Below are 17775 nucleotides of genomic sequence, written 5' to 3'. Positions count from 1 at the left end.
TAAACTAAATGGATCTAAACTATATGTTATGAGTGAAGTTGATGTTGATTGATTGATTGATTAAAGAACTGAACAGTGTTGTATTTATGTTAGTTAATACAGCAGCAATCAATTCAAACTTCTTAACTTAATCTACTCTAGAATCTATATTATAGTTAATATAAATAATGATATGAATGAATGAATGATAATTTATAAAGTTTTTTATTTTTTTTAATTTTATTTTGACTTCTTTTTTTGATGATCAACAACAAAAGTTCATTTGAATATTTTTTTTTTAAAACAATTTTTTTTTTTTCTTTCTGAAAAGTGTGACTCAATGAATGCCACCTCAGTACATTGTATCTGTTTGTTCTAATTATTTGATGTTTGGTTAACCAACTATATGACATATCAATTTATCAATATTTACAGGTTAACTTCTTTTTTTTTTATGATTTTTATATATTTTTTATTTTTAATTATTTTTTCATGTAAATGAAATTTAGAAGGTACAGGAATATATGAAAAGATGGTATTGTTGAGCAATTATATTGTTGTTGTTGTTGTTGATGATTGAATTTGAAATTTAATAAATGAAAGCTGTCATAGTATAATTATTAATCTGATACTAGTTTTGAATATGACATCGATGTCACTTTGGAAAAAATAAAAATATTAAAAAAATAATATTGTAGTGTTGGCTAGTTTGTTCTTTCTTTTATAATTGTAATGTTGTTGTTGTTGTAGTTGTGTTGTTTTAAAATAATCTAAAATCAAATGTATCCTATACGATATTGAATTGAATTGAATTGAATTGATAGAGATGGTGATAATGTTAGTTAGTTACAATGCTAATTGGTTGTTAAGGTGTATTGTTACTTACTTGAATTTGACTGACGGCAGTCCATATACATTCTTCGACGTTTCTAATGTATTCGGAACGCAAGAACAAAAAGAAGAATAACAGCGATGCAAAGTCAGAGAGTTGGACGATGTCAACAAAACTAAAGATATACAAGGGACATCCACCCGGCAAAAACTTTGACCAAACAAACAATGGCAGATAATTACAGAGATTGAAGAGTGCACCTAACAACAAGAATACTCTACTCTTGGTGGTCGGTCCCTCACCGTTGTTCCTTGTGAATGCTATCATAATTGCCAATGCCATAACTGGCAAATGTTGTAATATAGAGAATCCAATTAAAATATAATAGAAAATTGCATTTTCCTCACTAACAACATTATTTATATATATGAATATTATATCGTAGTAGCAAAAACAATGAGATGAATATTAATAAAATTGTTATTGTCATATTGCAATTACCAATACTTACACAATTTCAACATATAGAAAAGTTAAGAAACAAATGAAAAAGAAAAGGAAGGCAGCTTCTGACCATGAGAAGTTTCGCTTGATGATAGATTTCAGTCGAGTCGATTGGTTGCTATCCGGTGAAATGAGAGGATCCGACTCTTTGTATGGTTGCTTCTGCGATGACGACGATCTGTATTTTCTTTGATGATTCAAAGCCAGTGTAAGTGTCAACGCTGTAAATCCATTCAACGTCAGACTCGCAACAAAGAACACTCTCTCAATGTCTTCTTCTTTATCTTTTTGCATTGCATATCTAATTGTATTTGCAGATCCTCTGTTGTTTTCGATTAGTCGTTATTGTTATGTACAACAAGTTGAATAAATTAGTATTATGTTTGTCTATTTATCATTTAGAAGATTGATAGTGATGGTAGTAACATTACCTGAGACCTAAAGTGAGATAATATAAAATCCAAATTGTGTTTGAAATGGTTTGAGTTCTAATCTTTTTGTGAAAAACAGCTACACTGTTGTATTTGAATGCAATGATGATAGCAAAGATGAAACACGCCAGTGCCAAAGTTGCAAATATAATTGTGATCGATGGATATCCAAGATATTTATTGAGTACTGTCCCTGATGGACATACAGGCAATGATATCTGCAGATATGTACCACTTCCCATCTTTTTATTTACTAAGCTAATCTTTATCAATCTATCAACTATTTCTCTTTTATTATATTTTTTCTCTCTCTCTCTCTTTTATATAGTTATCTCTAATTTAAACTTTATCTTTTAAACCTAAAGCTTCACGACTAACTATTCTTTTCTTATTACTACTATTATTTATTACTTTGTTATTGTGTCTCTTGATAAGGTAGTTTTGTTGTTTGTTGTTATTGTTTGTCACTGTAACTAAAGTTTAATTTTTATAATCTTAGACTAATAAATTGTAATAAAAATACTACAGTGTTAATAAAAGCTTGTTTTATTATATAATAAAATTTGATGATGTTGTTGTTGTTTAATAGGTCATTAATTCATTTGAATCGATAAAACTAAACAAAACTAAAAAAATAGTAATAAAAAAAGAGCAAAGAAAGCGCAATGCAAAAAAAATAAAATAGAAAAAAAAAAATAAATGCGCCCAAAAATATCTTTCAAAATATATTAATGGTTACTATCTATCTCTTTATGTTCTCGAAAATAAATCTCTATATCAAAATGATTATCTATTATATTTCTTTAATATTCGAGAAAATAAAAACATATACTATTCAATTGTATATTGAATAGTGAATCTGATTAATTATTATTATCTACCACGAAGTTTAATTAAATGAATGTCAAATATTATTTGACAGTCAGTGGTGGTGTTGTGTTAATTGATCAAATCTTTTCGAATGTGGTAATAAATAAATAAAATAAATAAATTATTTCACATCTTATTTGTTTTACCTTTGCTTATTTATTTTATTTTATTTTTTTTGTTTTGTTTATGTATGTAATGATTGAATGTTGGTTCTAAAAAAAGAAAATATGATATTTATTTCTTTATGTTATTGTGTTTAAGTAAATTTCAATGGAAATATTGAAAAACAATAATAATGTTTTGTTTATTTGTTAAATTTTCTTTGTTTGTTGGTGAGAAATTTCAACTTTAAAATTCAAGATAAAATGTTAAAAATGGATTGAAAAAAATGTGTGTTTTTAGAAATTTAAATGAGAGATTAATTCTCTGTTTTTGAATATAAATAAAGTGTGACAAGATTTAATGAACAACGAACTGACTGTTCATTGTGCTCCAATTTAATAAAAAGAAAAGACTTCTTCTTACTTTTTAGTGTCAATTTTCTTTTTAATATTGTTTTTGTTTTGAACAAAATATATTAAAATAGTGTACCTACTACTGTATGTTTTATCAAAGTTTTTGTATTTCTTTGTATTGTATTCTATTATTGTTGCCTATTATTTAATACTATTATTTTCTAAAAATATCATTTGTATTCATTGGAATATTAAAAAAAGTTCAAAGGAATAATCATTTTTTATATTTTATTTTGTTTTTTTTTTTCGTGAAAGTTCACAAATTGCAAGTTTTTTTTTCTTTCTAAAACAAAAAAATGACGATTTTTTTGCAAAATAATGCTTACTTGTTATGATTGAATTTTTAAAGGGTCACCCAGTCTTTTTTTGTTTTTTTTTTTTTGAAATTGATTGTTTGTCAGTGATCACATTTATATATATTAATCGAATATGTTTAACAATATCATAAGGAGATCTGCATGGTTGTCTAAATCATCTTCACCATATCCAACCAGCTCATCCTCCTCGAAATCATATCAACAACATGGTGGAGTCAATATAAATAGCTCAAATGCCAATGGAAACAACACCAATAATGGTTACCATAACTTTAGTAATACAAATGTTCATGTATCAATAGATATTTATAAAAATATAAACAATAACAATAATAACTATAGTAATATAAAATTCAATGGAAACATTGTAAATAATTTCAATAGTATCAATAGTCAATCGATTACCTCTCATTTGAAATGGTCTTTACTGAATAGATCAATGTCAACTACTTCAGCAACAGCATCATCATCATCATCATCATCCACTAATACTACCAACACAACTTCAACAAACCCAATAAACACAACAAGTACAACAACAACAACAACAACAACTTTTACAAATTCCAATAATAATAATTTTTCAACTTTTACAAATGAAAAATCGACTGTTTTATTGAGTGGATTACTGGAAAAGATAAGAGAACTAGAGTGTTCATTGACAAAAGCAGAGAAAGACAGATTGACACAGTATGAGCGAGATTTAAAGATGAATGAATCACTGAGCGATTTTCATATGGGAACTTTCTACTCACAGGGCATCGTTGTGCCACGCGATGCTGAGAAGGCATTGTATTGGTTCAAGCGTGCTGCTGACCACGACCTGGCAGAGGGACAATATGCATTGGGAATGTCATATCTGATGGGATCGGCTATCGGTGTTTTCCAACCGGTATTTCCAACGATCTCTCAACCAAGCGAATCTAGCAACAAACAAGACGGTGGTACCATTCTAGGAAATGGTTGGGTATCCAGTGCAGACGCAGCAGATTTCGACTATAGAAAATGGTTGATCGAAGAGCGCAAACGTGTCATTAAAATGAAAGAGTCTGGTGAATTCGAAGCAGCAGAAAGACGTGAAGCAGAGCGTAAAAAAGAAGGTTTGAGATGGTTGACCCTAAGTGCCATTCAAGAGTATCCACATGCACAATTAACAGTAAACTATATATATATATTTAATTGATAGAAAATACCTATATAATTTTTATTAACATTTTCTATTTCTATCAATTCTATTCAGTTGGGATTAATTTTATTACAAGGAAAATATGGAATAGATAAAAAAGTTGAAAAAGGTTTATATTGGTTGGAAAAAGCAGGAAATGAACATTTAGATCTGAATGCAATGCATCAACTTGGATTGCATTTCTACAATGAATTTGAACATCAATTATTGAATGAAAATCTATTAAAGAATCAAGATCAATATGTAAGTGGTTATATTAAACAAAATATTTAGTTTGTTATCTAAATACTTATTGATTGGTTTTTTTTTCTTTAGAAATTAATGTTGGATAAATTCTATCAATATTTCGATACTGCATCATCACGTGGTCATTCCGATTCATCGTATTGGTTGGGTATGTTTTTCTTGGGTGCAGAGAAGCAGCCTATTCAAAAGGTTGGATTCAGTATGTTGGTTAGAGCAGCGGAGCAAGGCAGTGCAAAAGCAGCGACAATGTTAGCTCTGATGTATCGTGAGGAGAACAAAGAGATATTCTATCGCTATTTGAATATGGCAGTGGAGATGCGTGACCCTATCGCTATTCTGTGTATGGGTGAACTATACTTTGGTGGAATGGAGCCAACGGAATACCCACAGAACTACAAGAAAGCACTCACATATTTTACAGAGGCCGCTGCACTTGGAAATTCAGATGCAGCAGTCAACCAAGGTGTAATGTACTACAATGGTTATGGCACTGACATTAGTTATGAAACTGCTTTCTATTGTTATCAAAATGCATATCAATTAAATGTAAGTTGTGAACACCTGGTTGAGAATTAATTCTTGATGAATTAATTAATTTTGGTTTGGAAATATGTACATATTAATAATAATATTTATTTTTCCATTTCTTTCTAGCCAAAGAATCTATCGGCCATTACCAATTTATATACAATGCATTTCGAAGGTTTAGGTGTACCGAAATCACTGGAGCTAGCTAATTTCTATGCGACATTGTTTGAAAAATTAAAGAGACAGGAAGAGGAGGATGGAAAGAAACAAAAGGTTCATAGACTCTGGTGGATTACAGGAAGAAGTTGGATTGCAATTAATCAACAAAATAAATTAGAATAAAAGATGTTTTTGATTGATTGATTTTTTTTTATTTTCAAAAAGAAACAAACGATGCTAGAAACTACTTAAAATTAATAAATCATTATCCAAGTTCATTACCATGGTTTCAAGGATCTCTGTCATTCTTTGAACCTTACGAAGTAGTTTGGTCTGATCGTTCGAGAGTTGCTCCTCCGGAATGGTCTCCATCTTCTTGACCATGTCTTCGTGTGGTTGGAGTTCACTACGCAGACGTTCTCTACAGTTGTAGACTGCCTTGTAGATGTCGTCGATCAGCATCTGTGAGACATTGGGATAGTCCACAAAGAACAAGTAGAATGTTCTGGCTGCGAAATGATCGGACGAACGTGGAACCTCCTGTAACTTTATAATCGATTGCTCCATCATCTTGAATAAAAGTGTTTTCGCATCCTTCAAAGGAATCATCACACAATCTGCAATCTGTTTTGGTTCCAAAAGCTTTTTGATCAACAACAACTTGAAAACTCTCAATCCACTCTCTGAATACTTTTGTCTAATAATCGATTCTACCATCTTTTGTTTTAAAACTGCTGAAATATTACCAATATCTAATCGATAACAATAATAGTTTTAGTTAAATGAGCGAACAAACCGGTGGTTAATTCAATATTATTAAAAATAACTTACTAACTTGATAAACACCACCTCCATCTGCTAAAGATGATTTCGATTGAGATTGCATTCTTGTGATGATACTTGGTCTTGTGGCCTGCATCAGTGGTAGGTAGTTGTCAAGAATCTTACCATCGATACGGTCGGATTCGTCGACGACGTTTTTGTTGTACTCTTTGAGGATGTCCTCTGTGAAAATCGATGAGGTATTGTTCTCTTGATTCAATTTGATTGATTTCTTGCAGATGTTGACCATTGCGTTGAAGATGAGCGCTGCCTGATGGTTGAGTTTACTCTGTACAAATTCATAGCAGGCGAGCAGTTTGAATTCAATGATGAACTGATCGTAGTTGATACGCCACAATATCTTCTTTTCCTCCGATTGCAACGCTTGATTCTGCTCCTCCGACGACACTACATTGTAGACATTCTCGACGGCTCTTCTCTTCCAGGGTTGGAGGTCGCCATCGTTCGGTATATCGACCGGTGCCGACTCTGAAACCAACAGTACATCCGGTAGCGACTCGTCATCCTCATCGTCGTCGACCTTTCTCTTTCTGACGGCACCCGACTTTGAAGTTGCTTTGGTCGACGAAGTCGTCTTCATTGTCGTCTTTGACGCCAATCCACCTGCGGCGCCCTTCTTTCTTCGTGGATCTTCCTCTGGTGTGATAGCGACCGGTCGATTCGAAATGATATTGGTATCGGCTGGCTTCGTCTTTTTGAGGAGAGACGAAGGCAGTGCGAATGGATCGTGAAGCAGCTGCTGTTGCTGCTTGGAGAGTGTGGTGCTCGCCTTCTTGGCGTCTTTGGCGGCATTCTTGATTTCATCTTCGTCACCGAGAATCGGCTTGGGATTGGGTGCCTTCATGATAAAGTGTTCAACGACGAGCTGTGAGAATACCTCTTCGAACTGACGATTGAGATCGTCGTCAAAGTTACCGGTACGCTGCTTGGTGTAGGTTGCCGACTGGTTGACAACTGCCTCCATTGTGAGACGTCCGTTATCCATCAGTTCCTCCAGCAATATAGCGGCTGCATCACCGAGTTTCTCACGAATGAAAACAATGTACTTGGTGAAACGCAGACGATGAATGGCGTATGAGACGTTGGCGCTATAGAGCGAGTCAGAGAGATCGTCGAGTGTCGGTGCCTGTTGTAGCTGTGCGGTGGTTGGTATCTTTGCTGGAGTGCCTGGTTTCTTCTCCTTTGGCATCAAGTACTCTTCGTAATCCACCAGATTATGTTGAATCAGAACAAACAAACATTGACGAACACGTTTCGTTTTCATTTCCGTTCCCTGTACCATATTCCTAATAGTCGACTTTCCACGAGTCACCAACAATCTATATACTTTCTATAGAAAACAAACATCAAAAAAGTAAATAATAGTGTAGTAGTAATAGTTGTAATATTATAGTTAGTAAGTATCTATTAACCATTCTCTAAATAGAATGAATAAACATCTAAAACAAACATACCTCAACATCTTCACCAAAATTCTCTTTAACAATATCACAAGCTACTTTATTTCTATACATTTATTATTATTATATATTATTATTATGATCAAAGTATATCAAAAAATAGCTACATAATAAATAAATAAACAAATATCAAGAAAATAAAACTTAATTAATCACAACTATTCAATTAAATCTGAAAAAATTCAAATATATATTTTGTTTTTTTACCGTTTAAAAATTCATCTGCTATGTTTTGTTTGTGTTTTAACGAATGAACTTCATATATAATACAATTTAGTTATTTATTGTTGCTATTATTGTTTTTTGTTTTGTTTTTTGTTATTTGTTAATTGTTATTTGTTTTTAATATTGTTGATGATATTCTAATGATACACTTTACTTTACACTTTAGTTCCGCATTTCGAGCAGAATTTAGTTGTTGCTCCTAATGATGCTGAGCATTTTGTGCAATTGGTTGGTCTGACACCAGAAGATGCACTTGTTGATGATGAAGAAGTCGCTGGTTTGCTTGTCGCTGTTGGTGATGTTTTACTCGTTGTTGAGCTTAAATCTACATGTTCACCATTTAGTAATGCTAAGATGATCCTATCGTTGTCTGCATACTCTCTAACTGATATTCCAAGAGAATCTTTGTCGTCAACCAATGCACCTGCTTGCAAGAGTAGTTGAACGAGTTGTGGTTGTTTCGAGCGAACTGCCATCATCAACGGTGTCTTTGCCGACTTGTTACGAATGCTAACGTTGGCTTTCGCGTCGAGGAGCAAACGTACAATCTGGAGATAGGCAGACAATCCGCTTGGCGCCTTACTGATGCCATCGTTGGAATGTTGCTGTGCTGCCAGCGTAGAGACTGCATCGCATGTCACAAACAGCGGGGTTGCGTGGTCGGCATCTTGGTGGTTGACACGTGCACCCGACTTGACGAGAAAGTCAACGATCTCAACGTGACCGGCTGCGGCTGCTTTGAACAACGGTGTACTATCACTACGATCGGACTGATCCAAACGAGCCTTTCCAACTTTAACCAAAACGGTTACTACATCGAGATGACCAAGACTTGCAGCTAAATGTATTGGTGTTAAACCCCCTTTATGTAGTTGATCGATCAATTGGTATTAGATTGATTATTAATACATTCTACTATTAAAAATCTAAAAGCTAACCAATAATAATAATATTTTAGATGATAACTACTTGAATCTTGTTCATTTACATTCAAATTTGGATTTGATTTGATTAGATCCTCAACTTTGAGTGATTCACCCATTGCACATGCATTGGCAAACATTTTTATATTATATATTTATAAACTAAAAATAGGAATAAAATTTACTTTTACAGTTTGATTAAATTTGATTGCCCTTTTTTTTTTTGGTTGATCAAACATTGGGATTTTAAAAAATAAACCACGATTTTTTACAATTTTAAATATAAAATTGATTTGTTCAATAAGTTTAAGTCTTGGTCTGATTTCTGAATGAATCGATATAGTAAAACTATTACATCTTGGTAAATATTTATAAATTACTTAAAACTAACAATTAAAAGATCTTTATCTTTAAAAGATAAAATCAAATAAAATCATAAAAATAATAATTAATAACCTTTTTTGGGAAATTCTAAAAAGGTTCCTTTTCTATTATTTTTCTATGTTTTGTGGATGTACCAACCAATATACTTACATTCTTTTTATTATTTGAAATTTTTTGGTACCAAAAAATCATAAATTTTTTTCCTTTTTTGAAAAAATTAATATCATTTTGATTAGTCTACTATTTAGGCATTCATTTTATTTCTTTTGTCATTTACATTACAATCAAAAATGTCGACATCTATTCAACATTATTCTTCATATTTTTAAGAAGTTTAACACATTTATTATAACCACAACCACCACCCACAAATATATATAAATAGGCGTTTTATGTGTGTTTAAGTGAATTCATGTCATATGAGAAATACTATAGTAGAGTATAACAACACCCTTTGACATTTTTGCAACATGTAATAATCATTGTAAACATAATCAATCAATTTATTAAAAAACCAGCCAAATCAATCACCCTCACCTCATTTATAGCTGCAGCAACACCTAAACCACACACAACATACAATCAATTAAAAAAATAATAATAATGGTGGTAAATGGTTGATTGATATAATAATTATAATTTTAAATTAAAATATGTTTTAATTAAAGCAAAAAGATGGAGCATGCTTGTATATAAATATACAGTTGAGAATGAACAATTAACAATCAAAAAACAAACAACTAGCATAAATATATATAAATAAAACAAATAATTAAATTTATAAGAAGTAATTCAAAAGATTGATATGAAATCAATCTAAAAATTTCTACTACTATTCATTTATTTTTGTTTTGTTCTGTTGAATATTAAATCAATCATAAAACAACAAACACGAACAAACACATTTTATCAAAGACAAAGTACTTTTATAGATTGTCTTATTCAAACCCGAGTGTTGTCAACAACTACATCTCAACACCACTTGACAACATATCAACATATATATATACATATATAAACTTTTTATTGTATTGAAAAACAAAAACACTGACGGTCAGACAAAAAAACAACACATCATACATCACACACACCATCTACAACTTCTCAAATATAATAATAGTATTGATAAGTCGGTGTCTATCTATCTGTCCATCCATCTAAACGCACAACACACTCTTACAAAACAACAACAACATCACCATCATCATCATCATCATTATCATATCCATAAAATTTATATCAATATAGTAGTTTTTTTTTCAATCAAATCAATCCATACTTACACCATCCACAATTCACAATTCACACAAAAATCAAAAAACAACACTACCACACATATAACACATATAAAATAATTAAACAAATAACTATATATATATTCCAATACACCATCCTAAACATTATTATTTCTATAAAAGTATTTTTTTAATTTTAAAAAAAACACACTTTATAGAGATTGTTATTGTTTTATTTAAAAATTACAAATAAAAATAATTTATATTTTAATATAAATTAAATTTGGAATATAAATATCCAAGACTATTTTAATTTTTAAAATCATCTCAATTATCTATCTTCCATTCATCCATCAAATCAATCAATTCATCAATTATCCATCTTTATTTTATATTTTTTCAGGAAGATAAATAATTGATTTTATATATATAAAACTCGATCTTATATATTTATTTCTATATATTATTATTATTTATCCAACTTTTATATAATAATATTATATAAATTTATTATTATTTAAAATCTCTATATATTTTATATAAAGTTTTTTTATTATTATTTTTTTTTTAAATAAAAAAATTATGAAAATCAAAGATTTAATTTTGATTTATTGTTTCGCCACCATCATCAGTTTGGTGGCAGCTGAAACCTCGTTGGAGGGTATGAAGGTAGTTGGAAATGAAATCCACAATAAAAACGGTGAATTGGTTCGTTTGCGTGGTGTCAATCGTGAAGGTACAGAGTATTCCTGTGTTCAATACCAAAAGATTTTCAATGGTCCATTCGACAAAGACAACACCAATGTCATGAAAGACTGGGGTATCAACGCTATCCGTTTGCCGCTCAACGAAGACTGTTGGTTGGGTCTACACGATAAGGAATCCAAGTATTTCGGTAGTGCCTATCGTAAAGCGATCATCGACTACGTTAACACTGTCACTGACATGAACATGGCAGTGCTACTCGATCTCCATTGGGCAGGTGGTAACGGTGGAACCATCCTAGCTACCCGACAAATTCCAATGCCAAACAAAGTGAACAGTGCTGCCTTTTGGAAATCGGTTGCCATGGCATTCAAGGACAACTCTCGAGTTCTCTTTGACCTCTACAACGAGCCATATCCATATGGAAATACCTGGGACAACGTCAATGCCTGGAAATGTTGGAGAGATGGTGATACCTGTGGTCCAGAGATCAACTATCCAGTCGCCGGTATGCAAGATCTCGTCAATGCCGTGCGTTCCGCCGGTTCCAAGAATATTATCCTCCTCGCCGGTATTCAATATGCCACTTCCCTCACTCACTTTTTAGAATATATTCCAAGTGATCCAGAAGGTAGGAAAAACAATTAAATACAAAGCTATCAAGGTTTATACTAATTACATTTAATTTAAAATAATCATTAGGACAATTGGGAGCATCTGTACATTCCTATGATTTCAACTTTTGTCGTGCACAAGGTTGTTGGGACACCTACTTGAGACCAGTATTCTCAAAGTATCCAGTTGTAGCAACAGAGACTGGACAAAAAGATTGTAAATCCGATTTCTTGACAGACTTTTTACATTATGCTGACAAGAATGATCTCCACTATTTCGCTTGGTCATGGATTGTAGCCAATTGTTCGGGTCCATCGTTGTTGACCAGTTACGATGGTGACGCCACTGAGTACGGTGAAGGTTACAAGAAGTATTTGCAAACCATTGACAATGGTGATACTCCATGGTACTCTGACACCTTCTATATGTTTGACGATAAGATGACTCATTGGGTCGACGATTGGTCGAGTGCACTCGTCTTACCAAATGTAACATATCCAGTCTATCAAAACTCTGAATACTCTATCCAGTACACCCCAACCAAAGACAAATTGTTCTACTTGAGATGTTGGGGATGTATCAGTACCGACGTCCACAAACAAGTCGAAATGGTATTCCACGGTGGACAAGTCGGTAAGCAAGAGCTTACCTTCAATTTGGTCAGCTTGAATTCCGACAACACTGCAGAGATCAAAGAAAACTATCCACTCTCTCAGTTTATGGATAATAAACCAATTCCAGCTGGCAGTTGGTACAAGGCAATCATTGACCTCTCGACACTCCCAAAGAATGTTAAATACGATGGAATTCAATTGGTATCATCGACCAACCAGGCAGATGTCTACATTGGTAAGATCACAGTCCGTGCCTACTATGAACCACCAAAGCCATCGTCATCCACCAAGAATGCTCCAATTATTTTATTGATCCTCATTTCCATTTTATCAGCTGTTTTATTAGCTTAAACTTTACCAAATTAATTTTTAAATGTTTAATAATAATAATACAATTTTAATAATAATAATAACAACAAATTAAAAACAACAAAACTATATATATAACATTACAATTCACACAATATTTTCTATCCATCATTACAATTGACAATCTTACCAATAATTATAATAATATTAGTAGATAAATAAATCGATAAATACAATAGTATTATTAATATTGTATATGTTTTTTAATAACTGAGAACTCTGTATTATTAACTTAACCATAATAAATATTATATTTATTTAATATTCAATAATGTCTATTGTAATTTACCATCACCATTTCTAATGAGATGATAATAAAAGTCGACCACCTGTCTATAATTATCGATTGATAGTCTTTCATCTATACCATGGAATCTTGTTAAATCACTGTTTGATAATATTTGTGGACAGAATCTATAAATATTTGGACTATAATAATAATTCATAAATTAATTAATATGCTTTGTTGAAAATAAAACCTGAATTAAAATTAAAAAAAAAACAATTCGTAGTTACCTTAAATCCCAATACCATCTAGTATCAGTGTTGGCTACCATTACAGCTGGTGCAACAATGATATTTGGGAATTCTTGTAAAATAGTTGATTGTAATAATCTAAATGAGCCTGAATCTGTTGGTGAAACTGGTGCTGGTTCTGTTGATTCAATTTCAACAATTTGAACTATAAAAAAAACAAAGTGTTTGACAAACTAATTAATATCGATTTGAAATTCTCCATTATTATTATTATTGCTTACTTCTATCATCTTGAATTGTATTTCTAATATGATCCAATACATCTTGAATATTATTTGATGGTGAAATTCTAAAGTTTAATGTTGCATTTGCTGTATATGGTAAAACATTTGGTTTAGTTCCACTGTTAAACATTGTAACTGCTGTTGTTGTTCTGAGAAGTCATACAATATAAAAGATGAAATTAGATTAATTAAATATTGAAAAATGATCATCATCATCATCATTAGAAGATAATAATAATGTTGAAATAAAAATACCTTTGAAGTGAATCTAAACTTGGTTTGTTGGACATTGACATTGAAATGATTGGTCTGAACAACCAGAGGTTCGAGAAAATAATTCTGTAGAGTAGCGATGCTTCACGTCCAACGAAATCCAATAGATTTGCCACCTCTTTGAAGTTTGACTTCATTGGGTTGGCTTCGAGTTTGGCGATTGCCGATGAGAGAATTCCAATCGCTGTGTTCTTGGGTGGCATTGACGAATGGCCACCTACGGTTGTCACCGTCAGCTCGACCGTGAGGAATCCCTTCTCTGCATTTCCAACGGTGGCAATCGGTTTGTCGACACCGGGCAGTACCGGTGGTGTAATAATGAGCAAACCTTCATCGAGGATATACTCAAACTGAACGTTTCGCGACATGAGAAGTTGTGCTATGTGTTTGGCGCCATTCGCACCACCCAGTTCCTCGTCGTGTCCGAATGCGAGATACAATGTTCGCTGTGGACGGAATCCCTGTGTAATCATATCCTCGACTGCCTCCAACACTCCCATGACAACCAGTTTGTCGTCCATCGATCCACGACCCCAGATATACTGGTCGTCCAGCACACCTTCGAATGGTGGATGTGTCCAGTGCTCGTGATTCGTGATTGGAACGACATCCATGTGTCCAGCGAGCATGACCGGTTTCAAATCACGGTCGCTTCCTTGCCATTTCAGAAGCAGTGAATATTTATTGACGACCTCTACCTCAAGGTATTTGAATGTCTTTGGGAATGTCTGCTCCAAGTATCGATGCAGTTTGATAAACTCGTCGTACTCGATATCGTTTGGATTGTTGTAGGAGACAGTCTTGAATTTGATGGCATCGGAGAGACGTGCTGCCAGCTGTCGCGCCGACAAAGCCGAATAGGAATCGATATGATCTTTCTCCAACAACTCTACATTTGGTTGTTTCGAAGTGAACATAACAGTATTATAAACAATGATACTGAGAACCAACAGTAACACTCTGAAAATGACTGTTTTCACCAAACCACCGCCAGTTCTCACTTTTTTTCTACTACTTCCTGTCATCTTCATATTTATTATATTGAGATTATCTTTATTTATAATATTGCAAATAAATAAATGGTGATCACTATAATAAACTTGTTGTTAATATATATATCTTTGCTATCTATCAGTAAAATTAAAAAATGAACAAAGGAACATCAAAAACACACTTAAAAATGATTTGGTTGTTGTTGTTAATTAATAATCCATGATATTTTTTGAAATAAAAATCAATTTAAAAAAAAAATAAAATTTTGATGCTGATTATATTAAATGGAACATGGTGTTGATGTCTCACCAAATCATATGATTTATATAAAAAAGGAAATAATTATTACTGTATACAGTGATTGTGTTGTTATAATCAACACCAATTCAACTTTTGTTTTTCAAATTTGTTGATACATGTTTAATCGATGCAAAAATAGCATCTCTGTTTAAAATTTTGATTATAAATTAATATGTATTTATTTTTTATATCTACAATGTGTCTATTATTATTATTATTATTATATATTAAGAACGATAATCAAATATTAATCATCTTCTTCTTGTTTCTTTGCTGCTTGTTGTTGTTGTTTTAACTTTATTTGTTGATCAAAAAATTCATTTACTTGTTTCTCTTGTAGTTCAGCACGTTTCTAAATGAATTAATTAAACATTATACAATATTTATATTAATAATAATGAACGTTAGTTAGTTAGTTATCAGTTTGTTCTCTATCTTATCAATTTTAATATGTCTTTCAAGATTGATTGATTGATTGATTAATTGAGTGATTGAGTTTTGTTTACCTTTCTTCTTTCCATGACATCGGCAGTACCAATACCAATATATCCAATACCAACAACAGTGACCAACACCAATGTACCAGTGATTGTTTTGTGAATGATATCTGCAATTGCCATTTTCAAACAACTATTATATATTACTTTATTTACCAAACTCGTTTTCTTGCAAGAAATGAATCAACAAAAAAATGCACAAAATCAAACATTTTTATACAAATTTTTATTTTTATTTTATAAAAAAAAAAATAAAAAATAAAAAATAAACTATCAATTTTGTCAAAAAAATAATAAAATCTTAGATTAAGCTATATGTGTTTATCAAAATAACATCTATTACATTGTAATTATGTATTTGATTTCGTACACATATTCATTTAAATTTGCAAAAAAATAAAATAAAAACTCCCGATACCAAAAAAAAAAAAAAAAAAAGAAAAAAAAAATATCAAAAAATCAAAAAATCAAAAAATTCCAAAGATTGATGAGGTTTTTTGTGTTTTTTTTAATTTTGGTTTGATATTTTTGTGTACAATCTTATTAGTGGTGGACCTAATTTGATTTTATTTTAATTTTTGTTTATTTAATTTTCGTGAAAAGCGCCAATAGAATCCGTCACCAATAATAATTTTAATAGCATTTTTTTTATAATTAAATCATCTGATACACACATCATATTATTATAGATATATATTTAAAAATGAAATACTTATCAACTTTATTTATTGTACTTTGTTCCATTATCTTGGTTAATGCTAACCTCTATGGTATTTGGGATCAAAACGGAGAGGCCAACTTTGGTCAAGTCGACACAAGTTCAGGTATTTAAACAACTATTTTTAAAATTAATAATAAATATATCATCGATGTAAATATCTTATTCTAATATAACTTTATCTATCTATAAATATCAGGTGATGTTACAATGAAATTACAGTTTCCATCATTCAATAACTGGATTCCAAGTAACTCTGCCATGAACAACTTCACAAGTTCATTCACTTTTGTATTAAATTATCCAACTACCAATGTATGTTTAAATAATTAAAGGAACAAAAAAAAATACTCTGTTTATTTTTTCTTAATATTAATAATGTTGTTATTTTTAAACAAAATTTGTTTCGTTATTTATAAATATTTAGAGCAAATTTTTAGTTACTGTTAATGTCGCAACCAATAAAGTTATTTACTTTGCCGATATTGCACCAGGAGCTACTCCATACGGTCTCAAGTACGACAGTGATGTCAATTCATTGAAGTGTGTCCTCGCTGGAGCACAAAACAACACTTGGATGGTCGGAGAAATGGATCCTGCATCCGCTTCCTACGATGTCTATGATACCGTGCAAGGTGTCTACATTTCATCTGGTCTCTCACCATATAACCACTCCTATTTCTTTGTCTATGGATCGTTGGGTGCATCATCGATCAGCATGAACAGCTACGATACTCGTTCCGGACAATTACAAGACAGTGTTGAACTTTCATTCCCAAGCAGTAAGTAATAATAGCATATATTGTTTTTTTTTAGGAATGATGTATTTATTAAACTTTTTGTTATCTTTTTTCAGATTTCATTGGTGGACCATTCAATTTATTATATGTACCATCTATGGATATTTTAATTGGAGCTGCCAAGTTTAGCGATGCTGCCAACAATGTTGGTGACGACTACGTTCAAATTGATATTGCTACTGGTGCTGTTAAGCCATTGGGTGTCTTCAGACCACAGATGGCTGCCACCATTGTCTCGCATGCCGCTCATCAAGATGTTATTTACGCCAATGTAAACTTTGCTGGTGACAACCTCAATTTCGTTGCTTTGGATTTGCAAACTATGGTTTTGACATCTGAAGTCGAAGTTGCCAATATTCTTTCAATGGGATATTTCACCAATGTCTAAATATTTAAAATCAAATTAAACCAAACCAAATCGAATCGAATTAAATAAAACCAATACTCCTTGATAAATAATAATAATATTTGTTTTATTTTTAAATCTTTTTAA

General features: G+C 31.7%; 7 protein-coding genes across 7 annotated transcripts; 3 read left to right on the top strand and 4 right to left on the bottom strand.

Moving 5' to 3' along the window:
- Nucleotides 1-132: 132 nt before the first annotated feature.
- PPL_03075 (uncharacterized protein) lies at nt 133-1988 on the bottom strand (the record flags this gene model as incomplete). The annotated part of the gene is made up of 4 exons (XM_020574047.1): nt 133-144; nt 866-1217; nt 1323-1637; nt 1747-1988. 4 exons carry the CDS (start codon nt 1986-1988, stop codon nt 133-135), a joined length of 921 nt encoding a protein of 306 aa, XP_020436119.1.
- A 1572-nt stretch (nt 1989-3560) lies between these two features.
- PPL_03074 (tetratricopeptide repeat protein) lies at nt 3561-5750 on the top strand (the record flags this gene model as incomplete). Its single annotated transcript, XM_020574046.1, has 4 exons — nt 3561-4548; nt 4711-4877; nt 4950-5426; nt 5535-5750. 4 exons carry the CDS (start codon nt 3561-3563, stop codon nt 5748-5750), a joined length of 1848 nt encoding a protein of 615 aa, XP_020436118.1.
- A 54-nt stretch (nt 5751-5804) lies between these two features.
- On the bottom strand, nt 5805-9158 carry rpc3 (RNA polymerase III subunit; the record flags this gene model as incomplete). The annotated part of the gene is made up of 6 exons (XM_020574045.1): nt 5805-6137; nt 6282-6319; nt 6399-7740; nt 7865-7916; nt 8255-8957; nt 9065-9158. The coding sequence occupies 6 exons, from the start codon at nt 9156-9158 to the stop codon at nt 5805-5807; spliced, it is 2562 nt and encodes an 853-aa protein (XP_020436117.1).
- Nucleotides 9159-11219: 2061 nt separating this feature from the next.
- On the top strand, nt 11220-12922 carry PPL_03072 (glycoside hydrolase family 5 protein; the record flags this gene model as incomplete). Its single annotated transcript, XM_020574044.1, has 2 exons — nt 11220-11973; nt 12045-12922. 2 exons carry the CDS (start codon nt 11220-11222, stop codon nt 12920-12922), a joined length of 1632 nt encoding a protein of 543 aa, XP_020436116.1.
- Nucleotides 12923-13124: 202 nt separating this feature from the next.
- PPL_03071 (M20 family peptidase) lies at nt 13125-15005 on the bottom strand (the record flags this gene model as incomplete). The annotated part of the gene is made up of 5 exons (XM_020574043.1): nt 13125-13171; nt 13230-13369; nt 13457-13622; nt 13699-13820; nt 13957-15005. The coding sequence occupies 5 exons, from the start codon at nt 15003-15005 to the stop codon at nt 13125-13127; spliced, it is 1524 nt and encodes a 507-aa protein (XP_020436115.1).
- A 509-nt stretch (nt 15006-15514) lies between these two features.
- Nucleotides 15515-15887, bottom strand: PPL_03070 (uncharacterized protein; the record flags this gene model as incomplete). The annotated part of the gene is made up of 2 exons (XM_020574042.1): nt 15515-15619; nt 15774-15887. The coding sequence occupies 2 exons, from the start codon at nt 15885-15887 to the stop codon at nt 15515-15517; spliced, it is 219 nt and encodes a 72-aa protein (XP_020436114.1).
- Nucleotides 15888-16467: 580 nt separating this feature from the next.
- PPL_03069 (uncharacterized protein) lies at nt 16468-17670 on the top strand (the record flags this gene model as incomplete). The annotated part of the gene is made up of 4 exons (XM_020574041.1): nt 16468-16588; nt 16682-16797; nt 16910-17264; nt 17339-17670. The coding sequence occupies 4 exons, from the start codon at nt 16468-16470 to the stop codon at nt 17668-17670; spliced, it is 924 nt and encodes a 307-aa protein (XP_020436113.1).
- Nucleotides 17671-17775: the final 105 nt, after the last annotated feature.

The sequence above is a fragment of the Heterostelium album genome (assembly GCF_000004825.1).
Source record: "Heterostelium album PN500 unplaced genomic scaffold PPL_scaffold3, whole genome shotgun sequence".
In the NCBI taxonomy this organism is placed as follows: Eukaryota; Evosea; class Eumycetozoa; order Acytosteliales; family Acytosteliaceae; genus Heterostelium; species Heterostelium album.
Note: the sequence above shows the minus strand (reverse complement) of the source record. Positions and strands in the feature narration are given on the sequence as shown.